Source organism: Aethalodelphis obliquidens, unplaced genomic scaffold (genome assembly GCF_003676395.1).
Source record: "Aethalodelphis obliquidens isolate GAN/ISIS:26980383/991018 unplaced genomic scaffold, ASM367639v1 scaffold1, whole genome shotgun sequence".
NCBI classification, from domain to species: Eukaryota; Metazoa; Chordata; class Mammalia; order Artiodactyla; family Delphinidae; genus Aethalodelphis; species Aethalodelphis obliquidens.
This window is the reverse complement of record NW_020837945.1, coordinates 48,205,442-48,231,983: the sequence shown is the minus strand read 5'-3', so window position 1 is coordinate 48,231,983 and position 26,542 is coordinate 48,205,442. Positions and strand designations below refer to the sequence as shown.

The 26,542-nt window shown below is 36.6% G+C and overlaps 1 protein-coding gene across 1 annotated transcript in view; it reads left to right on the top strand.

Moving 5' to 3' along the window:
- Positions 1 to 26,542, top strand: part of ABI3BP (ABI family member 3 binding protein) — a 263,592-nt gene that overhangs the window by 122,790 nt on the left and 114,260 nt on the right. Inside the window, exons 7-12 of the mRNA XM_027103558.1 lie at positions 2,391 to 2,439; positions 3,386 to 3,457; positions 4,032 to 4,124; positions 11,981 to 12,058; positions 13,902 to 13,976; positions 16,204 to 16,278. Coding sequence (XP_026959359.1) covers positions 2,391 to 2,439; positions 3,386 to 3,457; positions 4,032 to 4,124; positions 11,981 to 12,058; positions 13,902 to 13,976; positions 16,204 to 16,278 — 442 coding nt within the window. The remainder of the gene's footprint in view (positions 1 to 2,390; positions 2,440 to 3,385; positions 3,458 to 4,031; positions 4,125 to 11,980; positions 12,059 to 13,901; positions 13,977 to 16,203; positions 16,279 to 26,542) is intronic.

Below are 26,542 nucleotides of genomic sequence, written 5' to 3'. Positions count from 1 at the left end.
CAAACAGAGGACCAGCCATTCAACAGTCTTTGGAACGGTAGACACAGTTTTGTCGAACGTGATTATTAGCACCGGGAAGGACACTGCGGCTCCGCGGGCTAGCATCCCCTGTGGAACCGGAGGTTGCCGCGGCAGGGGTTAAATGCTCAGGAATGATAGAGGCCACGTGTGGCAACCCTTTCGCTGAAGCAGCACAGGTGGACGTAAGGTGGACACACCAGTGCAGGGCCATGGGCCTGCCTGTCCCTCTCTGGGGAAGGGTCCTGTGAGCAGGTACACTTATTTAATTTTCTTATGGTAAATCCAGAGGTCTTCTGCCAGTGTGACCTCAAAACTGACTTTTTTTTTTTTTCTACTGATGGTTATACTTGCATTCCTGCTATTCCCCTCCCCTTGCCTGGGGAAAGTTATGTATAAATTATATTTACATCATTCCTCTATTGACCAAGAGTGTATGAGCTATGCAGTACAGAAGCATATATAGTAGCTAAAAAGACTGCTGGTTAAAATAGCTTTTCCTAGTTATAAATGTAATTCACCCTTGTAAGGAACTTGGAAAATATAGAAAGGTACACAAAATAAAATATGAGATTATAAGAAATAACTACTGTTAAAAAAAAAAAGAGCTATCTCCTTCTGGTCTTTTGTCTATACATATTTGTTATACAGTTACGTTATACTATGAATATAAATTTGTGTCCTTTGTATTTATACTGTACATATTTCCCACTTTAGTAAATAGATGTCAGAAATTTAAACCATAATTTATTTAACAAAACCTCTGCTTTGGAATGATGAGGTTGTTTCACATTGTGGTAATAAACACCCTTACACATAAATGATGCCTGTATCTTTGATCACTTCCTTAGGCTAGACTGCTAAGTAGGAAATTACTGGGTGTTTTAGTCCATCAGGGCTGTTATAACAAAAATACCACAGACTGGGTGGCTTAAACGGTCAATTATTTCTCACAGTTCTGGAGCCTGTGAAGTCCAAGATCAAGGCACTGGAAGATTTGATGTCTTGGGGAGAACTCACTTCTGGCTCACAGACAACCATCTCACATGGTGGAAGGGTGGAGGGAGTTCTCTGGCATAAGAGCACTAATCCCATTCAAGAGGGTGGAACCCTCATGAGTTATTTACTTCCCAAAGGCCCCACCTCCAAATACCATCACATTGGGGATTAAGTTTCAACACGTGAATTTTGGGGGGATACAAGCTTTCAGTCTATAGCGCTGGGCCAATATACAATACAAGAAGTATAGATACTTTTTAAAAATAATCTGATAAAAGTAAACTTTTATTTTTTTGTGTGTTTTAAACATAAGGACTTTACTACAAGAAGAAAAATAGCCAACAGTAAATGTGGTATTGTGGCACTTCTTTATTATCGGCATATCGTTTATTAGAATGGGAACGTGTTAGCAAGTCTCTTCTGTTCACAACTGTAAACACCTATGTGGTTAAGTACCTCATTCAGCATATCCTGGATTGTCAGCAGATCTAGTACATGGAGTATCTATACCATGCATACAGGCTAGATCAAGCATCAAAAAATGCATGTCATGCTTACGCCTTTACCTCAATCTAATTCTCTGTATATTTGCTGCCCTTCTCTTATCCTGTTCTGTGTCTCTCGCATGGCCATCTTATCTCTGGCTCACAATCTCCAGTGATGACTCCACTGTAAAGTTAACACTAAATGTGCCCCTAGGTCAAGCCACTCTATGGCATCAAAACTTCCTGTGGGGCGTCTGAGGCAACTTGGAAGAAGGGAGAATGCACAGTCCTCTGGGACCTGCCCTTCCAATTTTGAGGTCCTCTGGGCATGAATATGTACAGAATAGTTAAAAGTACAGGCTTTGGAAGTAGAAATGTCTGGATCTGAGTCCCAGCTCTGCCTTCATGGACAAGGAAATACGTGGCGTCAGGAGTTCACGGCAGTTGTATCTGAAGTAGCAGGGCAGCAGTGGGGCCTACTCAGACAATTGATGTTGATTGGTTTTAAAAGAATATGTAGCTTGAAATCTTTTTTTGAGAGGAAACGTAAAGACAGAATTTGGCTGGTTCGCCTCTCAAATGAAGTGAAAATAAACTAGTATTCAATTCAGAGGATTTAATTTCTTTCCATTGCAGTTTCTAAGTAAATTAAACTAATGGGAGTTTTGAAGAAACTGCTTCTGTCAAATCTTTGGACACTTATGGGGAAAACCAAGTGAGCACAATAAAATAGAGGCAGATATACGTACTAAAGATCTTTTCAGCAGCTGTTAAACCTGTGTCATGGGGAACTTCACTAAAGACAAGGTCTGCTTCCAGTTTTTTTTACTTATTTATTTTTTTAAGTTAACAGTAACTCAAAAGCTGACTCTCTTCCTCTCTTTTCAGCCAGCATATGTCCCAAAAAAGCTAATCCCAGTAACAATCATCAAGCAAGGTAATTTGTATGCCTCTGCTCTGGATATGTGTTTAGAACTATTTTAATATACTTTTTAAACTGAGATAATTAAACATAGCACATAGTTTTTCAATTTTTCTGATTATTTTCCAGAAAAAATTTGAAGAAATCAGTCTAGTAAATTAGAAGTTGACAGATAATTTTGCCTCTTGTACTGTTAGGCCAGGTCTTGGCAAAGCACATTGGCTGGACAACCAGGGACAGAGCAACCCTAACAAGCATTAAGTTTTAAAATCCAATTAAATATATGTGGCTTTCTTCAGGATTAAGATAGCTTACATGTAGAAAATCATTAATAGGATATTTGGATTAATGAAATGATAATTATGATATAGAGGTCACTTTAAGGAAAGTAAAGAAATCCAGGTTTTAAGAGTTATGTTTTATTTCAGCCTCCACTCATTTTTGTTTTGACTTTCAGTTTTTCAAATTATTTAAATGACTCCATTATTTCCAGAAAGTTTCTTGGTGGAAGAGATTGAGCACTTAAAATAGTTATTCATTTTAAGGAAACACAATGTCCCAAGAGTATTCTCAAAACAGTGTCAGTCAGTATTGGAATTATCCAAAGATTCTTTGCTCTGAAAATGTACATTTCCTAAATCTCTTTATTTACTGAGTCAGTCTTTGCCTCATTTTGTGCTAGTTCTTTAACTTGGGTAGGCTGCAGAGAGTAGAGCTGAGAAAGGAAATTTTTAGCTAATTAGAATGGAACACTTTCATTGCTTAAAGGCACAGGAATTAAGATAAGATGTGCCTTCTAGACCTTTCGTTGCCTGTGTAGCCAGCCCAATGAGTTCCTTTCTGTTAATTAAAAAGTTAGATCAGGGTTTCTCCAGTGCAGATGGTGTCATGTTATTAGCTTCTTTCTGCTTCCTGACTATTCTTTTTCCATTCACACTGTTATCTTTTGGTATTTCAACAGTGATTCAGAATGTTACTCACAGGGCCTCAACTAAATCCCCAGAAAAGACTCCCTATGGAGGAACAATACTGGGTGAGTCTATCTTGAAATCTACACCTACATTAGTCAAGTCAGGCTCTTTTTTTTTGATAATAAGGCCTTATGGAATTTTGCACTGTGAGCAGGTCTGTTAAATTGATGTTGGTTCATTTACCTTCAGTATTTAGCATCCTGGCTTGTGACCATTCCAGGCTAGGATCCAAGAGATGCTACCTCTATCCTAGTGTGTTAGAGAAACAACTCTAGCTTGTGCCTATTGGGCATGATGGCTCCCCTCCTGCCTACCCCACAGGGCTGTTGCTGTTATGAGGGAGTCTTTGTCATATTGAATTACTCTCTTAAAAGTTGTTATTAATAATGGTGTTTGTTCACACATTTTAAGCAACCATTTTACAATTTTTGAGTCTATGGATTAAAAGCCAGAATATTTGGTGGTTCAGTTCTGAATATGAAAAAGATTCTGCATAAAAGTTACTGTCATATTTTTTCCAACATTTTAAAGTTTGGGTTAAAATTGACTAAGCAAAATAAGCACAAAACTTCATGGTTTCTAATGCTCTGAACTTTGTGATGGGATGCATTTTCTTTTACTTCTGTTTTCTTTCAGTCCACCTTGTTATTCCAGGTCTTAATGAAACCACCATAAAACTTCCTACCTCCATAATGTTTGAGATTTCGGATGCAATCAAGACACAGTTAGGTAAGCAGCAAAGATCTATATGTGAACTTTGCAGGGACAGTACTAGCAGTGATATTCCTAGGATATCCAAGGGATCTAGCAAATGAGCTGTTTGGGGATCTCAAAGTAAAAACTAAGGAACAGGCACGTGCACTGTTGATGGGAATATAAAATGGTACAATTGCTGTGGAAAACAGTATGACGATTCCTCAAAAAATTAAAAATAGAATTACCATATGATCCAGCAATTCCACTGCTGGGTATATAACCAAAAGAACTGGGTGGGGAAAAGGTCTTAAAGAGATATTTGTACACTCATATTCATAGTAGCATTATTCACAATATCTAAAATGTGGAAACAATCCAAGTATCCATCAACAGATGAATTGATAAACAAAATGTGGTATATATATACAATGAAAGATTATTCTGCCTTAAAAAGGAAGGAAATTCTCACATTTGCTATAGTATAAATGGACCTTGAGGACATAATGCTAAGTGTAATAAGCCAATCACAAAAGACAAAATGACTGTGTGATTCCACTTATATGATGTACCTAGAGTAGTCAGATTCATAGAGACAGAAAGTAGAATGGTGGCTGCCAGAGACTGGAGAAGGAGGAAAATGGGGAATTAGTGTTTAATGGTATGGAGTTTCAGTTTTACAAGATAAGGAGAGTTCTGGAGATGCATGGTGGTGATGGTTGCACAACATTATGAATGTATTTAATACTACTGAACTGTACACTTGAAAAATGATTGAGATTGTAAATTTTTTGTTATGTATCTTTTACCACGATAAAAAAAATTGGAAAAAAAGTAAAGGGTAGATAGGATGGAGTGTTGGAGTTATTCATATAAATCACATTCTATAGGGAAATAGTTATTTTATATTTATATTTATGAAAGAAAAGTGAATGATCAAATTAACCAAAATATACACATTTATACAGGTATAATTTTCAAATGGAGTCATTGTTATAAATTACACTTATTATACTATACTATCAAGGGGCCACTAGAGGTCTTCAGTGGTAACTGAGGTAAGGGTCAGGTCTGTTAGAATTATTATTTACTTTGAGATTGATACTGCTTCCTACTTCTAGAAAGCACCTGATATGATTTTAGTGTTTAAAAAACATAAAACATAACAATTTGGGGAAAAAAGCAGCAAAATTCTGTAAAAGGAGTCCAGGAAACAATTGGGGTGGCCAGTGGGCTAAGCTAGTTGCTGCATTTGAGTATCACATTAGTCTGAATTCTCTCTGTAGCAGAGGATCTCACCCTTGATGAAGCATCGGAAGCCGTGGCGGGCTTGTTACACCCAGGCTGCTGGGCTCACCCCCAGGATACTGATTCCGTGGGTCTAGGGTGGGGCCTGAGAATTTGCATTTGTACCCAGTACTCAGGTGATACTGGTGCTGCTGGTCTGGAAGCCACACTTTGAGAACCACCCCTGTAAAGTCTCTGGAGAATGTCTTGGGCCACTGATAAATATGGAAGAAGGTGGCATGATGTGGTGGAAATTGAACAAGACTTAAAAATGTAGAATATTTTTCTTGAACTAGGCAATGGCTAAGAACTTCAGCACTTATATACTTGAATCTTCACATTTTATGGGTGTGGAAACAGGCCCAAGCCCCTGCTTGGCAACATTTATTCAACAAATATTTATTAAGCATTACTCGGGGCCAGAACTGCAAGTGGCTCGGGACATAATTGTGACTTACACAGGCATGGGACCCACCCACCCAGGAACCTCAGACTTAATTTCTCCTCCCTCATTGAAGGTCTGACCTGTTTGCTTGTTTGATGTTAAGCAATCAGATTGTAACAGTTCTAAAAGGTAAACCTTTACGTTCTCCTTAGCTGTTAGTTTGAGAACTTCCTGGAAGAAGGAGGAGCAAAGCCTTAATAAGTGGGTAGAAAAGCATAATTAGTGGACTTAGAATTTTGGAAAAATTTTCAAAATCTATGCATCACCATTTTATTAAGATATGAACATATTTTCCCATAAATCTTTGTGATTTTGTGCAGTTGTTACATTTTTACTGTAAAACATTCATACCTATTAGTCCTATGGTGAGTTACTTCCAAGAATGTAGACAAGTGATTCTAGGCTTTATTTCTTTAATTTGTGCATCAGACTTGATCACCTCCTGTTTATCTGTAAACCCTGAGACTCAACTCTACATCATCTAAATGCTGTGCTAAAAGCCAGGAAGCTTCCATATGAAATTCCCTGAGTGAACCTGTGTTTAGAACCAGAGCTCAGGACTCTTGCACTCACCTGTTCTCTGCCCAGAGCCTATTAATACTTAGCCCCGTGCCTGGGAAAGACTTGCTTGTTCTTCTTTCTCGAGATAGTTGCTTTAGGTGTAAGGATAGGTTGTTTATTTGAGATTTGTCTTGTCTCTTGAGGTAAGATTGTATTGCTATAAACTTCCCTCTTAGAACATCTTTTGTTGTGTCCCATAGGTTTTGGATCATCGTGCTTTCATTTCCATTTGTCGCTAGGTATTTTTTGATTTCTTCTTTATTTCTTCAGTGATCCACTGGTTATTTAGTAACATTGTTTAGCCTCCATGTGTTTGTGTTTTTTACAGTTTTTTTTTTTCCTGTAATTGATTTTTAATCTCCTAGCGCTATGGTCAGAAAAGATGCTTGATATGATTTCAATTTTCTTGAATTTACTGAGGTTTGATTTGTGACCCAAGATTTGATCTATCCTGGAGAATGTTCTGTGTGCACTTGAGAAGAAAATGTATTCTGCTGCTTTCAGATGGAATGTCCTATAAATATCAATTAAGTCTATCTTTTACAATGTATCATTTAAGCCTTGTGTTTCCTTATTAATTTATTGTCTGGATGATCTGTCCATTGGTGTAATTGGGGTGTTAAATTCCCCACTATTATTGTGTTACTGTCAATTTCCCCTTTCATGGCTGTTAGCATTTGCCTTATATACTGAGGTGCTCCTATGTTGGGTGCATATATATTTACAATTGTTATATCTTCTTGGATTGTTCCCTTGATTGTTATGTAGTGTCCTTCCTTGTCTCTTGTAACAGCCTTTATTTTAAAGTCTATTTTGTCTGATATGAGTATTGCTACTCCAGCTTTCTGTTGATTTCCATTTGTGTGGAATACCTTTCTCCCTCCCCTCACTTTCAGTCTGTATGTGTCCCTGGGTCTGAAGTGTGTCTGAAGTGGGTCTCTTGTAGACAGCATATATATGGGTCTTGTTTTCGTATCCATTCGGCCAGTCTGTGTCTTTTGGTTGAAGCATTTAATCCAATTACATTTATGGTTATTATCAATATGTGTATTCCTATTGCCATTTTCTTAATTGTTTTGGGTTTGTTTATGTAGGTCTTTTTTCTTCCCTTCCTTTTTTCTTCTCTTGTGGTTTGATGACCATATTAGTGTTGTATTTGGGTAGGTTTTTCTTCTTTGTGTGTTTATCTATTGTAGTTTTTTGGTTTGCATTTCCCATGAGGTTTTGATAAAACAGTCTATATATATACAAGGTTGTTTTAAGTTGCTGGTCTCTTAATTTCAAATGCAATTCTGATTTCCTGCATTTTGTACTCTCCTCACAGTTGCTGGTTTTGATATCATGTTTGCTTATGAATTCCTGCTTTTACTGTATGTTTGTCTTTACCAGTGAGCTTTCCTATTTGTGATTTTCTTGTTTCTAGTTTTGGCCTCTTGGGAAAGAGTTGTTCAGAAGGAGAAGAAAAGGAAGGAGCTGGCCAGTCTCTTACTGATTTGGTCCCTAATCTGTTCATCAGAATTCAAAAACCAGGATTTGTGAAGGAGACCGAAAATGAGCAGAGCTTTTCCCACACCACTGCTCTCACTTTTTTTTTTTTTTTGGAGTGTAGTTGATTTACAGTGTTGTGTTAGTTTCAGGTATACAGCATAGTGAATTAGTTATACATATATGTATATGTCCACTCATTTTTAGATTCTTTTTCCATATAGGCCATTACAGAGTATTGAGTAGAGTTCCCTGTGCTATACAGTATGTTCTTATTAGTTATCTATTTTATATATAGTAGTGTGTATTTGTCAATCCCAGTCTCCCAATTTATCCCTCCACCTCCCTTATCCCCTGGTAACCATAAGTTTGTTTTCTACATCTGTGACTCTACTAGTGTTTTGTAAATAAGTTCATTTGTACCCTTTTTTAGATCCACATATAAGCAATATCATATGATATTTGTCTTTCTGTGTCTGACTTATGTCACTCAGTATGACAGTCTCTAGGTCCATCCACATTGCTGCACATGGCATTATTTTGTTCTTTTTTATGGCTGAGTAATATTCCATTGTATATATATACCACATTTTCTTTATCCATTCCTCTGTTGATGGACATTTAGGTTGCTTCCATGTCGTGGCTATTGTAAATAGTGCTGCAGTGAACATTGGGGTGCCTGTATCTTTTCGAATTCTGTTTTTCTCCATGTATATGCCTAGGAGTGGGATTGCTGGGTCATATGGTAGTTCTACTTTTAGTTCTTTAAGGGACCTCCATATTGTTCTCAATAGTGGCTGTACCAATTTACATTCCCACCATCAGTGTAGTAGGGTTCCCTTTACTCCACACCCTCTCCAGCACTTATTGTTTGTAAATTTTTTGACGATGGCCATTCTGACAGGTGTGACTGATAGCTCATTGTAATTTTAATTTGCATTTCTCTAATAATTAGTGATGTCAAGCATCATTTCATGTGCTTTTTGGCCATCTGTATGTCATCTTTCAAGAAATGTCACTGTTGAACTGAAATGTGTTTTGTTCCTTAGTTCTTGGTTTTAAGGACTATTTCCTAAATTTTTTGTTTTGTTTTGTTTTTCCAAAGTTCCACCTGCTATCTTAATATCAGTTCAAGCTTTTCATTTTCTTTAATTTAGAGAATTAAACAGTTGATTTTTTGGTTTGCTTTGCTTTTTGCTTTTGTTATTCTGATACGAATCACTGAAACTTCAGGATTAAGTGTGATTTTAATGAAGACAAATTAAAATGCAGATAGTATATGTATTTTAAAACTTATTTCTAGGGAAGCACCTATCTTAAATTGAATACATGGTGAATTTCTTACACATTGAAGAGACTGATAGGCAGTATGTTTGAAGATGTCCAGTAAACCCACTGAATGTACCATTTTAGACTATGTTACAAACTACATTTTAGATTTACTGGTTTTTATGAAGAGTGTGAGCATAAACAGTTCTTTATACCAATGAAGGAGAAATAAACTTTCCTGAAGTTATTTACCACTGCAATTCAGAAAAGTCCTGTACAAGAGGTTAAATCCTAAAAATAATATTCTCATTCCAGCAGGACCCAATGTGGGACATCAAGAAATTAATAACTTTTGTTCTAAGAACACATGGTATGAATAATGAGAGAAATAAACAAGAAAGCTAGTAATACACACACCTCCTGGGGACATGAAAAGGGTTTGCCAAAGCCAAGACTTAGCCTGCCAATAATGAAAGGAAACAACTGTGTTGAAAAACAGTAAGAAGAATCAGAGAGGAAAAGGAATTTCCTGGGGTTTAGGCTATGTTCTAATGGCATTTTACTCTGCTGTTGCCAAGACCAGTTGTACATAGATAGTGTAGGTGAATGCTCATGGCTTGATAGGAGTCACAGAGAGTCCCCATTCAAGTTCTTTCCCTTCAATCAATTTCTCTCACACCCGAAGAGCCATAGAAATACGGTATGCCTCTATAAGGAATTAGTGATGGGTAGAGAATACAAATACCTCTTGGGAAGGTAGTTTACTGTTTTTCTTCATTAGCAGCCTAATTTTAGGTTAATGGTATTACCCTGTAAGAGCATGCATAAGGAGCTAAAGCAAAGCAATTCAGAGCATTGCCTGAAAGTCTAGAATCTGGAGGTTAAAATAAATAAATAATTTTTTAAAATAAATAAATACACAGTCCTAGTCAGCCAGGGAAACACCAAGAGTGTAGGATATTACACAGGAGGGAAAGGATTAGTAAAAATAATCCTGAAGGAGAAGAGGACACTGAAAAAGAAGAGATCGTTGAAAAAAATTACATTAAAAAAAGAATCTTCCTGTGGTACATGCTGAAAATAACAGGACTAGAGCTCATCAAAATTTGTAATCTGAACAGTTTTTCCTGTGCTAACACTCACAGTGGTTCTAAACCAAAGCTGTGACTACAAAAGAAGAAGGAAAAAAAATGTTGATGAGATTTAGAAATCTAAAAAATAGAATTTATCATAAAATTTTACTGGATCTGTTTATTTTTTTAGTTATTCCAGAAAGAGTCCCTTCTCTTTATGTCCTGCTAAATTAATTTGAACAATGGTATTAAACATTTCTGTTGTACAAACATGCTGTACAGCTTCATGAGCACAGCAATTCAGAACACACACTTGACTGATAGCTATGGCAAGTACACTAGCACTTGTGACGCCTATTTCTAGCATCTCAAATCACTCCTGAAAATCATAAGCTCAAGGAATCTATCATATAGTTTCATAATACAGATTGAAAATTGATTTGCTTCCATGATCTTTGTGAAAGGGATGACTTTATAATTGTCTTTAAGTCCATCAGAAGTAAATGAATATTTTGTGCCCATGTTAACTGAAAAGAAGAAAATGGTCTTTACAACAGTGATGTGAACTATAGGAAGAAGTTACAAAATTTACATCCTCAAAGAACTTTGAGAGAACAGATTAGATCAGTAGTTCTCAACAGAGGTCAATTTTGTCCCCTCCCCAGGATATTTGGCAGTGTCTGGAGACATTTTTGGTTGTCACAGCTGTGGAAGGGTGGAATCCAGTGAGTAAAGGCCAGAGATGCTGCTAAATATCCTACATTTCACAGGAAAACCCCATAAAAAAAATTGTCCAGCCCGAAATGTCAGTAGTGCCAAAGCTGAGAAACCCAAGAAGTTCCTTACAGCCTTAGGATTCTTAAAAAATCCCATCTGATTATAATCAGTTCAAGGAGACATGATCAGGGTATCTCAAAGATGAATGAATTCTTTCATGCCACTAGACTGTTTCAAAATATTATAAGTAGGTCATTGATTCAGTGTGCTAAATAACTGAATCAAGTTAATCCTAAGTGCATTTTGGAGAATATGGAGAATATCTTAATCATTGGGCAATTCTGGTACAGAAATGTACTTTCTTTGAAAAGGAATACCTAAATTTTAGAAGAAAGTTTCCTGAATACTTGTCAGAAGAGAAAAGAAATAGAATAAAAAAACAGACTTCATTTTTTTACACTGAATTCCCACACAGACCCAAAGAAAATATCTATGTTAACATGAGGTTCAAATAAATAACTGTTGGTATTTTTTCCTAACCACAAATATCCTCAAATAACTTAGTCTCCTATGTGTATTATTCATGTTTTTTTAAAACTTTAGAGCCATACCCTATTATATTTTTTACCATGCATAATAACAGATAATTTCTATTCATTGATTTTTTTAAAAAAAAATTAGGAGTAATTGAATATAAAATTCCAGGGAGCATTTGCTATGCCTTACAACCTGTGCCTTCAAGAAACTCTGTTTATGAGTCAGAATGACTTGAGAGCTATCCAAGTACTGGGTTGTGATTTTTTTCCTCATTCCAGTGCCAACTTAGATCTTAAAGAATTACCTAGGGTTAATGAGAAAGAATTCTGAAGACTGTCACTACTAATACTAGTCCCTGGTAGAAATGCACAATAAATTTATTGACTGCCTGGTGGGAAGGGATAAGAGCAGAATAGATTTCTTGAAATAGTCTGTTGCTTGATTGTTTTGAGGGAATTATATTTGGGTACTCTATTATGAGGAAGTGAGATAAATTGTTTATTTTCTGAATTTTTTAGCTAAGAATGAAACCTTGGCACTGCCTGCTGAATCTAAAACACCAGAGATAGAAAAAATCCCAGCACAGCCCGTAACAGGTAATGAGATCCCTACGTTATTAACTTTGAGAAAATAAATAATGTATTTTCAAGTAGTAACTGATTGACAAGCCTGTATTTTTTTTTCAGTGAAGAGCCAGTAGGAAATTCATTTTGATCATAAGCACACAACAATAGGGGATTCTGGGTCTTTAATGTTTGGAAAAACAGCAGATGCAAATGAACCATTGAATTCTATAACTGATATGTAATATGGAAGATGTATTTTTCACTTTAAGTGAAAGTTGTTACCGCAACATTCTGAAATATTTTTATACTAAGATGTAACACCATGGTTTGGGTGCTTTCCTTTTATAAGAAGACACGAGAGCATTTTTTCATTTCTTCACTTTCACAAGTGATTGGTTTAGCAAAATGCCATTATCCCTCATAAATCCATAGTTTAATGTCTATGCAAATACCTTGGAATCATTTAGTAACAATGTCTCTTGAAGATTAACAATGCTCATGTAGAAAATACCTAATAGTTCAGTAAAAATCCTTTAAAGAATAAACGCAGTACGCATTTTCCCCAGTTTATCAACCATTACTAACAAACATTCAGCATGTCTTATGTGAATGAACTGCCCAAGTCCAACCCACTGGGGACACGTTATTCTCTGAACTACAGAGTTTTTGCCAGAGCAATACCACTTCATCCAGAGCTCTGTGAAACAAATATCTGGCAAGAATTCCTCCAAATCTACATTTAGCAAAGTAACTCCAATCTAAAGTGAATTTCTTAACCCATAAAATTGCCATAAATTGAAATATCAGTGATATTTACCTTGTACTAAACTCTTGGACTCCTAACTAGTCCAGAGAAAATAAAGATTGGTGGGGAAATAAAATGGCTTGATTTCTAGAAACCTATTCAAGTAGAAATATTTCTGACAGAGTAAGAAGTACTTGGTCCTACCTAAAGGTGAGAAATGGACCTTCCATCCCCCACCTTCATGGGAGTTGGAGCAAGGGTAGACTCTGATGCTGGAATAAGCTATTTGAATGAAATTCCTAGGTAGTTTTCTGATTTCAATATAATTAGCCAATACCAAGAAAAGCATTCCCAACTACACTTCTTCTCTTGGCATAGTATCTGATGGGAGAGTCAACAGAGTTCTTAGCTCTCTGCCAAACCTTCCTCAGGATTTTCCACTTCAGAAACACTTAGGCAAACACCATAATTCATTATTCAGTGTCACTGTGTTTATTTCATATCCTTACCCTACAAAATTCTGGAATTGTGTAGCTCACAATTCATTCCAAATCTCAGTGATCCTGGTTCTTATTCCTCAAAAACTATTTACCTGAAGGTCATCTTTACCTTTGATCTAGCACTTGAAACAACCCTGTGACTGAGCATTTGAATCCTCATAATTTCAGCCCAGTTCCAAGCTTTGCATGTTGACTACAGTTTGGAAGAGAGAAGTCTTTAAAATGTAATAGTTCTAAATAAATCTTTTTGACCTGGGTCATTATGTTATCTGCCCATTTATTAACTTGTTTAATAAATATTTATCATGTGCTTGCTTACTATACTGCAGACTTTGTGCTAAGAAAAAAGGGCAGACCCAAAATTATGATTAAACTGATAAATGCTTCCATGGGGGTCAATTCCACGTGCTTTTTGGAACACATGGAAAGTGGACAAACCCAGAAAGGAAGGGTTGGGAGGAGGTGTCAGTTCAGACACAAGCCAGGGAGCCCTTAACATAATTAACTTGAAAAGAATTAGTCCGTGTAAGTGTCAGTTCTAATTCCAAAAGGCAACGAAAGTGCCTTATTGTCTTGAGTTGTTTCATCATTTATCTTAATTTGTAAAGTCATCTTTTTTACCTTCCAGTGACTCCTGAATCAGTTCCAAGAACCACTAAACCCACTGTGTCTAGTGCATTAGACATTTCAGAAACAATACCGGGTAATTCTAAGAACTTTTTTTCTTAAAAAAAAAAAAAAAAAAAAAGACCCTCCCAACCGTCATACAAAAGTAACCCCAATGCCTTGGCTTCCCATCCTCCCCACTTTCTTTCCTACCTTACTGGCAGTAGTTCATCTTCTGTTTCTCAGACCAATTCCATTAAAGTGTTAACGACATACCTTGATCCTGATGACTAATATTCTAGGCAGCTCTGGTTGCTATATGCTAACTGTACACCCTTTTTACCAGTCTCTTGGGAGGTATAGAAAAACAATGCCAACCTTTTAACCTACAAAGCTTGGAGGAGTGAGAGTCTTGACTATGTCTGTGCTTTCCATTTCAGTTGGCTTTTCCAAGTCTTGTGTGTACTAAACTTAAGGAGAATCCCCCGAAGTGACATGCCTTTTACTAAGAATTTCATGTCATGCAAGTTAGCTGCTTCTTGGCCCAAGAGAATCTAACCTGCTTTATTCTCTTCTCCAAAAAAAAAAAAAAAAAAGAACAGCATGTACGTATTTTGTTCTGTACTTGTGATGTTGATCTTCCATGCCACACCATGGCCATTTGAACGTATACCTTCAAATTATAACTATGTAAAACTTTTTCCAGAGAAAGCCAGCTATTTCCATGAAAGGCATCAGCTGCCCAGTGCACCCTCTGTTATGAGCATGCCTCACGTGACATGGTTAAGCCACAACGTCAAATCCCGACTCAGGGAGTTTCTAACTGAATTCTTCTTTATTGCAGTTCTTAGGGGAAGGACCCCCGAAACACCGCAAACTATTTTAATACCTAGGTTTGAATTGCCACTGAGCACTCTAGGTAAAAATTATTAAACACTGCAGCTTATTATTACCTTGGAAATATTATGCATGCTTGAAAGAAGTCCTTAGGCTAATTCATTCAAATTTATCTCCTCACAGAAAAGAAGGGACACATGGCTTATAGAACAGTAGACTCTCCAATACCAAGCCCTTAAATGTTATAAATTCTTTATTTTATAATCTAGGATCCTAAAGAGTCTTTCTCTATGACAAATCCTTTGGTAATTTTTCTTGGGGGTAGTCATATTTTGATATTATATTTGATTCTTTTAATTCAACATTATTGTGTCACTGAATAAATTATTTTCTATATTTTTCCTAAATATCTTTTTACTCAACTGTTTCTCTTGAAAGAGAAGATATATTTATGATATTTCTGCAGACTGCTTCTTAGAATCCTTAGAATTTACCTGCAATATCAAAAAAGTTGTTGGGGGAGCTTAAATATAAAGTCACATAGTTACTGAAATTCTATTTTTAAAAACTATTGGACAGACATTTTCTAGTTCATATGTGTTTGGTGCTTGACTTGAGTTTAAACTTAATATATCTGGGAACACATACGCAGAGCTGAAGAAATTAGGACACTAGTTTAATAAGGGTGAAAGAAAGAACCCAAACTCCTCAAATGCAGTGGCTTTATTATACAAAATAGAAAAAGAAGCTGTCTTATATTATCCATCATTGAAACACAGGAGTAAGAAATATATACTAGTAACAGTCCCTTACCTTACCTGAGTAATTTGCATTTGTGTGTTTGTTTTTGAAGCTTGAGATTTTAAAAACCTTTTCTCTTACTCACACTTCAAGCCATAACATTTCTTGTGTGTTTCATTGCAGCTCCGAAAAGCCTTCCAGAATTTCCTCAGGCAAAAACACCCTTCCCTTTTGAGAAAGCTGGGGGCACCTTGGGTAATAACAGCACCTTAAATCTGGTGTTAGGACGTGGGTGGTGATTGCTTAATTCTGTAGGACACGTTTACTGGATCTTATCTATGCAAACCTCAATGAACTGCTGAATTCAGTCAACTCACACAAACAAGTGGTTGATTGGTTTAAAAAAAAAAAAATCCAAAAACAACTATTTCTCTGATTGGATTTTCTACAAATTCAGTAACAATTATCAATCTATTAATTCCATATATAGCCCATTTAGTTAGTTTTCCGTCCTCAAAAAGGTGAGAGTATGACACCAAACTCTAGTCTCCTTCTAGTCTCTACTCAAATGCTCTCTGAATGGGTGTATATTGGTTTCTTCTTCATATGTGATAATGTTTAATTGGATCAGTATGTGTTTTTTATTTCAGGCTACTGGTAGCCACTTAACCACACCAGCAACCTATTTCTGTCTCTTTATCCTCTCAAAAAAATTCTCAGTGAATTCCATTTCTTTTTTGCTGTAGCTTCAAGTCAAAAGCCATGGATTGTGCCTACACGTAAAATATCTGAAGATTCCAAAATTCTGCTGCCTCAAACTGGTAATTGCATTCTTTTTTTAAAAAATAGATTGGAGCAACACTATGGAATAACTTCTCGTTTTTATTTTTATAGGTTGTTTAGTTGATTATCCATATACTTTGTAGTAAATGGTAAAGTTATAATCCATTCTTGATGCTTAGATGAATTTTATTTTTTTTCAATACAAAAGCAAAATGCTTTTACATTTGTTTTAAAGATCTGTGTTTTAATGTCTGGATATACAGTTAGAAGTCTGGCTAGAAGGTGAACTGTGAATTGGCTCATTGAATTTCTAGAGATCTCTTTAGTGACATGAGAGCAGTAACAAAAATAAGAATCCCATCGTGATCTGATTTAAGAGTATGAATTTAATATTTCCCTTGCAGTTAGATATTTGCCTCTTTTTCAGTAAAATATCTAATGAACATTTGAGAGTTTACTTTGTGCAAGATATTATTACTGAAATAATAAAATATGTAAACATAAAATATGTCCTAAAATATGTAAAAATATTGTGATATAGAGGAAAGACCACAGGTCTTGGCACTAATACTGGACCTTGGTTCCAGTTCTGGCTTTACTACCAACCACATATTTTAGCTATTTTTCTCTACTTTCCTGGATCCTGGTTTGCTCTTTTGTAAACTATAGCAATTGGTTTTTTCTCCCGAGAATTCTTGTGTTCCAACACTAAAATTGATTGAGTGAAATAGCTTCCTTTTTAAAAAATAGATTTTTCTCAATTAAAGAGTTTTTGCGTTTACGTCTTTTCTTTGATGTCTAGTGGTCAACTAAAGAAAATATTCAGCATGTGAGAATTATAAGAAAACCTCAAAAACCATTTTGTGTGATTACTTCTATGATTTTTGTTTTACTTATTTGTATTTTAATTTTGTGAACCTTCTAGTGGTGATTTTTTTGAGTATATATAATTAGTATATAATGTAGTTAGAAGTTCATGTAATGATGTTAAACACACCCCCATTTGGTGGTATCCTCCAGAAAGGAGTCCAGCACAGGATTGGTTTGAGAAAGGATGAGAATGAGCCTACAGACACATAGATCTTAGTCAAATGATCCTTTCTCTGGTGAGTGTAATTGATTCAGATCTTAGCAAAAGATACAAGGATGGCATCAAATGAAGTAAGCATGTCTGTTACGGTCCTCCCTAGTTTACTCACGTGGGAAAACACTTATAAGTTGGTTATAGTTGTCAGCCAATACAGAGAAGCCTTAAATTAGGTCTTTCTAAGCCTTGATTCCCCATGTCACTGACCCTGAAATTCTAGTGCCATTACTCAATGTGGGTGCAAGAACACCTTCAGAATTCAGGTCACCTGAGTCTAAAATCCAGGCTCTGGGTGGACTTTCATACTGAGCCTCTAGTTCTGTTAACACAGAGGCACAGCTGCACTGCACACTGTGGAACAATGCTAGTCTGTGGGCGTGTGTGATGGTTTATCTGCTGCACGGTGGCCCAGCTGGCCTAACCCCCACGTCCTTTACAAGTATCACATCTTCCAAACCAAAGACTGTTGGGGCCCACTGAGTTAGTAGAACACTTAGGTCCCTTTTATCTCTCAACTTCTGGGCTGTAAACACAGGGCATATAAGGTCTTCCTGGTTTCTCTTGAGCAACCTCTAGATTTTTGGTGTTTATGATTAGTTAAGAGCAAACTGACCAAAACCTCCAGGAAACCACTTATGAAATTTCAATGCCTAGGATATGAATTATATATAAGCCTGAATTGAAGCAAGCTTTGGGGGGGGGGGTAGGGAAAATATGTTTGCAGGTGAATGTTGTAGAGTTACAAAGAGACAAAGATAGATGAGATTGGAATTCCCAGTAAAAGAAAGGTTCCTTTTGCCTTAATTACAGAAAAGGAATATTCTGGTTTTGCCCGGTGGAGTATGAATAGTTGCTAATGCCGCAGGAAGCAGTTTCATTTTTCAGCTGCTTCCCTCCTGCTAGGGCCACCTTAGGCTGCCAGAGAACTTCCAAAAACTGTCGACTGCCAGCTGTCTCTAGATGAAGTGTGTGGGCCTGTCATGGGCTGTAACAGTTCGGTAGGTATGATTGCAGGCATACGCATAAGCCACAGAAACTTCCTAGCCAGCCCTTACAACACTGAATTGTTATGACTGGGCTACTTGGTATGATGTTTGGAGAGAGAGCATTGGCATCACCAGGGAGCTTGTTAGAAAGGCAGAATCTTGGGCTCTACTTCAAATCTGTTGAATCAGGATCTGCTTTTTAACAAGATCTCCAGGTGATTTGTGTGAGTATTAAAGTTTAAGAAGCGCTGCCTTAACACTGTAGTCTGTAATACTTCACATGGTACAGATAAGAAGCATCGAATGTGATCAGTTATAGGACAGGAGGCCTGAAATCAATGTAAAATTGGTTTCTTAAAGTGGGCGATTAAGTATTTCTTGTTTCTGCTAATATTTTTAACACTCCCATCTACCTCTTGTATAAATATTCTGTGGCATCTTCCTAACGTGTTAAATTTCAAATTAAAATTCATCAAATGTGTTACTTGTGATTTAAAGAGTTGGTATATTCACACAACGCTTTTATTCATTTCACCCTTTGGTTCTCAATTGACTTTGTGTGAACTTACACAGGCACTAAGTTTCTATTTCCTATTTAGTTTCAACATGTATGATTATTGTATTTTCCAGTTACTCACATGGCTTCCTAATGCAATAATTTGAGAATTAAGGAGAGAGAGAGGCAGAGATAGTACTTGAATGCCAGTCCATAAAATCAGTGGTCTCATTTTTAGTTGTTACATCTTTTGAAGAAATGATATATTTCAGCTGGTATTAATGACATTATTATAGCGAAATGAACATATTTTGTTTTCTCTCTTGGCATGCAATGCATCTGTATTTACTATGTCAATTACCTTCAGCCAAAGACCACCAGGAACACACCTGTATTTGAACAGAGTTAGGTTTATTTACTTTTTGTAACAATGGAGAATGCAGACCATGAGGAACTGTGGATCTGTTAGTAAGAGGATGTTATGGGATTTAGTCTTGTGTTAGGTGATCCTGGGGAGTGTTTAAGGAAGTGAAGCTTTGCTCTGAATTGGATGCTGTCTGAAAATAGGAATAATTTGTGACAGAATGTCTTAAGAATTCTTAACTAGAAGGCAAGAAAAGAAGAGTGAGACTAAAGCTGTGACTGGTAAAGATATTAGCCAGAATATGAGGACAGTAATTTTTGTGTTCATGCGTTTGTGTCCCACACAGTTACAGAATGGTCTTGTTTTTGTCTTGGTCCATCTTTGTCACCAAGTGAACTTGTCTGATGTTGATGTTCTTTTCAATTGTCGATGTTCCGTAGGTGAACACAACAGCCTAGCTGTGAGTGCCTGACCAGCACCTGGATGCCAGGGGCTGCTTGTTTCTTTATCAACCATTAAAGGTGGTTTATCAGTACCTTTTGTAAAACTCATTTTCCTTCAACGTTTACTGGATTTGTTTTCCACATTTACTTCATACTCTGTATCAAATAATCAGAATGCATGCTCTTAAAAAGATTTCTGTATTACTTTTGTCAATAAAAAGTTATGTGGAAATTCTAACTTGCATGTCGAATATTGAAATCATTTCAGTAGTTGATGGCAAGAGTGGGACAGGGTATTTGGAATTTGGAGTGTCCTAGGAAATCTGAGAAGTGCAGTCATCAAACATACTCTTCCCTACTTTTAGTCTATTGGCCCCAATCCTTCATTAGGGCTGCATTTTGTGATCTCATTATTTGGAATTGTACTTCGTTTAAACTTTCTCTAAAGTATGTTCAAGTGGGATTGACTGATTTTGCTTTCCTTAGCAAATCCACCTTTTCTTAAAGGACAGAAAGGAAATTATAAAAATATGCTCTTTAACTATGTGCCAGAATGTAAACTTATTTATAAATTCTAAATCAAAAGAAAGTTGGCCATATTTTAGAAATACTTAAATGCTTATAACAGTCATTCAGAAAAGTCCATCTTTCTGGTGATGCAATAGAATTAGTCTTATGTTCTACTGGAAGGTAGCCAGTAGAACATGGTTGGAGAAGGAGGATAGAAATCAATGTTCTGTTTCTGGCTTGCTAATGCTATCAGTGTTAAGCGTCCTTAATTTACTTGGTCATCCCCTTAAAAGACCACTATTTAGTACCAGGAGGGATTTGAACCTTAATCAAATAAAAAAAAAAATGATTTCTTCATATAACCCTAGATGATCCAGTGTGCTTATTTGCATCCTTAGAAAACTCTCCAGCCTGTTCTTCCCCTAGCATGCCCAGACAAACTGACTTTTCCCTCTAATTGTACAGTAACTTATTACTAAGATGACAGTTCCTTCTGGCATAATTATTTCCCCTTGAGCAATAAACAGTTATCTTTAGAGACTTCCCTTGACAGAACTGAGGATGGCCTGCCTCAGTCTTTTCATTAGAATCCACTTTGGGAGCTCCCTTTAGGAGTTCATTACTAATTATTTTCAGTGTTTCATTCTTTCAGTACTTTGTAGAACTTTAGTAAATTGCTATATGCACTTAAGCTCTATAAATTATTTAAAGTCTTGAAAGCTGAAGTGATCAGCATGCCTGAGGAGTGGTATACTGGTTGGAAAGTTTCGGCCACAAGTGGTTTGCTCACAGTGGTTGAAAAGAGGTTGAACTCTGCATTTGGACCTTATTGTCTTCCTATGAGGTGTTGATTAGCATAGATCTGGCCCACCAGACTGAATTAAGCCCTAGAGAGGAGAAAAAATAGGAATAAATGGTGGCGTGGATGCTTTGAGATCAGGAAAATAGAATTTAAGTATACAGATGGTTTACGGATTTACAGTGGCCTCTTAGAGATTTACAGCTGCAGCCTTCGGTTTTGCTTCATGAGCATTTTCTTGCAGGCAATATATTCACAAATTTCAAGGCCAACCGGAAAGGTATTTTATTTTTCCATGATATGAAGGAGCTTTATGTACTTATTTAAATGGTACTGAGAACTCTGTGTGTGGTGTTTATAACTGCTTTTCTCATCCAGCTACTTATTGATGGTCCTGTTGTATTTTCCCCTTGTGTCTTTATATGTGTGTTTAGGATTCTATTTCCATGGCAGGGTATGGCCACGCAAGCATATGGCAGGTAATTGTGTAGTAGAGGGAGAGATTTGTGTGCACGCATATGTGTGTTATAAAATAAATAAAGGATCTGTTCATTTATTCTCATCTATCCTTACTAAGAGCATAAACTACCCAACTGTCAAACTCATTGTTATTTGTTCATTGTAACGGAAATCTAGCCGATTATTAATTCCATTGAGTCTTCCCATGTACAAGGCTCTGGGGTAAACCTTGAAGACCATAAAGAGCATGACAGGCACAGTTTCTATCCTAATGAGGTCACGAGGTCTTTCATCTAAGAATTTAAAAAGGAGTCTTTATACATATGCAGTGGAATATTATTCACCGTAAAAAAAAAAAGATGGAATAATGCCATTTGTAGCAACATAGATGAACCTAGAGATTATCATACTAAGTGAAATAAGTCAGACAGGGAAAGACAAATATCATACGATACTACTTATATATGGACTCTAGAAAATGATACAAATGAATTTATTTACAAAACAGAAACGGACTCACAGACATAGAAAACAAACTTATGGTTAACAAAGGAGAAAGGGGGTGAGGAGGGATAAATTAGGAGTTTGGGATTAGCAGATACAAACTACTATATATAAAAGAGTTAGGGACTTCCTTGGTGGCACAGTGGTTGAGAGTCCGCCTGCCGATGCAGGGGACACGGGTTCGTGCCCTGGTCCAGGAAGGTCCCACATGCCGTGGAGCGGCTGGGCCCGTGAGCCATGGCCACTGAGCCTGCGCGTCCGGAGCCTGTGCTCTGCAACGGGAGAGGCCACAACAGTGAGAGGCCCGCGTACAGCAAAAAAAAAAAAAAAAAAAAGAGTTAAACAACAAGATCCTACTGTATAGCACAGGGAACTATATTCAATATCTTGTAATAAACTATAAGGGAGAGTGGGAGGGAGATGCAAGAGAGAGGAGATGTGGGAATATATGTATATGTATAGCTGATTCACTTTGTTATAAAGCAGAAAGTAACACACCATTGTAAAGCAATTATACTCCAATAAAGATGTTTAAAAAAAAAACTATAAGGGAAAAGAATCTGAAAAAATACATATATATATACATATATATGTATATATATATGTATATATATATATCTGAATTACTTTGCTGTACACCAGAAGCTAGCACATTTTAAATCAACTATACTTCAATAAAAAAATAATAAATTTAGAAACAGTCCAACAAAAAAGTCTTTCACATAGTTATTAATATTCATGGAATTTGAATAAGATAAATTGATGAATTCTTGATCATTGTAAAGGCCCTGTCTGTGTGCCATCATATGTTTCCAGAGCAATATCAAAGTATTTTTATTATGGAATTTGCATCTAATCAGTTTTTTAAAAGTAAAAATAAAATGTACAGCCAACAAAACATAATTTAGCAATGTAGTTTTAGGAAGTTATAAGCAAACGAGAAAATTGTAGTGTGGCTTATTTCATATTATTTTTTTCTCTGAAAAATATAAAAATAAAATTTAGTTATCGTGATTATAAACCATTACTGTTTTTTGAAAGAAACTAAAATTGCTTTTTATAGCCTTTGAATTGAACTGCCTATTTTACTAGCATTAGACTTCTGCAAATTTTAGTCCCATTTATATTCTGTGAGTGCAAGATTAGAAAGAGTGCTTAATGACAAATGGCTGGAGAATGTCACCCACTAAAGTAAACATGGGTGACAGAAGATGTTTGCCTCTAAACAATAATGCATGATGGCATGTAGAGTCTAAAAAATAGAAGGGTTTACCCCTCTTAGCTATTTATCAATTTTATAGCTGGAGAAGCCCTTTAAAAACCAGGGATACCTAAGCATTTCCTGTGTTTCATTCTGGTATAGAAAGAAGTATATTTACAAGAGTTTTGTGGGGGTTTTTGTTTTTTCAGGTTTTTCTTAAATTTTATGTATTTTTTTATACAGCAGTTTCTTACTAGTTATCCATTTTATACATATTGGTGTATATATGTCAATACCAATCTCCCAATTCATCACACCACCACACCTCCCCCCACCAGTTTCTCCCCTTGGTGTCCATACATTTGTTCTCTGCATCTGTGTCTCAATTTCTGCCCTGCAAACTGGTTCATCTGTACCATTTTTCTAGGTTCCACATATATGCGTTAATATACGATATTTGTTTTTCTCTTTCCGACTTACTTCACAATGTATGACAGTCTCTAGATCCATCCACGTCTCTACAAATGACCCAATTTCATTCCTTTTTATGGCTGAGTAATATTCCATTGTGTATATGTACCACATCTTTTTCATCCATTCATCTGTCGATGGGCATTTAGGTTGCTTCCATGTCCCTGCTATTGTAAATAGAGCTGCAATGAACATTGGGGTGCATGTGTCTTTTTGAATTATGGTTTTCTCTGGGTATAAGTCCAGTAGTGGGATTGCTGGGTCATATGGTAATTCTATTTTTAGTTTTTTAAGGAACCTCCATACTGTTCTCCATAGTGGCTGTATCAATTTACATTCCCACTAACAGTGCAAGAGGGTTCCCTTTTCTCCACACCCTCTCCAGCATTTGTTGTTTGTAGATTTTCTGATGATGCCCATTCTAGCTGGTGTGAGGTGATACCTCATTGTAGTTTTGACTTGCATTTCTCTAGCAATTAGTGACATTGAGCAGCTTTTCATGTGCTTCTTGGCCATCTGTATGTCCTCTTTGGAGAAATGTCTATTTAGGTCTTCTGCCCATTTTTGGATTGGGTTATTTGTTTTTTTAATACTGAGCTGCATGAGTTGTTTATATATTTTGGAGATTAATCCTTTGTCTCTTGATTCGTTTGCAAATATTTTCTCCCATTCTGAGGGTTGTCTGTTCATCTTGTTTGTAGTTCCCTTTGCTGTGAAAAAGCGTTTAAGTTTCATTAGGTCCCATTTGTTTATTTTTGTTTTTATTTCCGTTTCTCTAGGAGGTGGATCAAAAAAGATCTTGCTGTGATTTATGTCAAAGAGTGTTCTGCCTATGTTTTCCTCTAAGAGTTTTATAGTGTCTGGTCTTACATTTAGGCCTCTAATCCATTTTGAGTTTATTTTTGTGTATGGTGTTAAGGAGTGCTCTAATTTCATTCTTTTACATGTAGCTGTCCAGTTCTCCCAGCACCACTTATTGAAGAGACTGTCTTTTCTCCATTGTATATCCTTGCCTCATTTGTCATAGTTTAGTTGACCATAGGTGCATGGTTTATCTCTGGGCTTTCTATCCTGTTCCATTGATCTGTCTTTCTGTTTTTGTGCCAGTACCATACTGTCTTGATTACTGTAGCTTTGTAGTATAGTCTGAAGTTTGGGAGCCTGATTCCTTCAGCTCCGTTTTTTTCCCTCAAGACTGCTTTGGCTATTTGGGGTCTTTTGTGTTTCCATACAGATTGTGATTTTTTTTGTTCTAATTCTGTGAAAAATGCCATTGGTAGTTTGATAGGGATTTCATTGAATCTGTAGATTGCTTTGGGTAGTAGAGTCATTTTCACCATATTGATTCTTCCAATCCAAGAACATGGTATATCTTTCCATCTGTTTGTATCAAGAGTTTTGTAAAGAAGTCAAGAGTGGTTGATTTTTGGAGAACTCTAATTTCCACCCTGTCTTATCCTCTGACATCCATTACTTCAGAGTCAAAAACTCTTGTTCAACCCATGAAATGAGGTAGTAGTGTGCTTCTCAGAGCTGCCCAAACAACATAAAACTTCCAGCGAGTGGTGTTTGTGTGTTTTTAGCACTCAGCTATCAGAAACTCCAGAAATAAACATATCAGGGACCAAACCTGCTGGCAAACATGTGACGTTAATCTTTATTATATTTGAGAAAATGTTTGGAAGTAAGAGGTCCCTGACAGTTGGGAACTTTCAGATGTGAGTCACAATTGCCAGAGGATGATGGAAGGAGGGCTTCTTTCTCCAGGACAGTGTCTTCTGGGAATAACTTGAGGGAAGATGGAGGCCTGGCTTGGAACCTCCAGGATGGAAGGTCCTTGTTAATATGGAAAAGAAGTAGAAAGAGGGTGAATAAATATCATCTCTTGGAATAGAGTACAAGAATATAAGAAAGTTGGTCCAGTGTCACTAGATGGACGGGAAATGTGGGAGTTAGGATAACATATAGACAGTATGGTGTTTTTCAAAAGCAACAGTATAAAATATAAATAAGTCAGCTATTAATTCACAATTTCTTACCTAGTACAAGGGGTTTAAATACAAGTTGGTAAAGTTTTCCTGATTTGTCTAGTAGTTAGAGCGAGCTGACTTTGCTGGATCCATGATTTGAAATTGGCTTAAAGTGAACCTAAGATCAGCAGCTGCCAACATTTTTGTCCTTTGAAAGATGAGTCATTCTTATCTGACCCTTTAAAACTGTAGCTAGACTAAAGAAAGCTTTACATTGCAAGGTAATAAATTTACTCTTGGGATATCTGCATATTTTAACTCATAATATTCTTTCTTTTTTGAAGATTTTGCAAAGCAGTAGATTCACCTTCACAAACTGAAATATATTTCCTGCCTCTTTTGTATGCAGTGCAATATAATTACCCTCTCTGCATATCAGACTGTGTCGCATTCTCTGATCTTAGCTTCCCTACAGCTTCAACTAGCAATGGTTCAGTATCATTACACTGTCACTAAATTACAAGTAGCCCCAATGTGTAAATTTTCCCATGAGCTCCTGCCTTTATAGTTTATTTCTGTACAGCCATTTTCAATGGGCAAGGGAAGTGACACCTGCCTCCTGACAGTTCATGCTTCCTCTATACCTCTCATTACCATGGTGACGGCTCTTTGTACAGAAATGGGAACTTTCTAATTTTGATGCTGTTTTTGCTTGCAAATTCAACTCTTAAGTGAACGTGAAAATTATCCCTACATTAAAATCAAGCTGTATTGTTAAGGTCACCCTACTTTTCTTTATGTAGAATATAAAACTTATCTTTAAACCCACCTAGATTATAGATGGGCTTTTGGCTCCATGGAGGAATGTAGAAAGCTGCCTCTAGGTAAAATGGCAGGAAGGATGGGACAAGAGGAAGGTGCTGGTCTTAACTCTGCCATTCCTGGCCCTGCTAATGGAATGGGAAATACATCGAATTTGACAGTCCCAGTGCGTGACCACTAGCAAATGTCC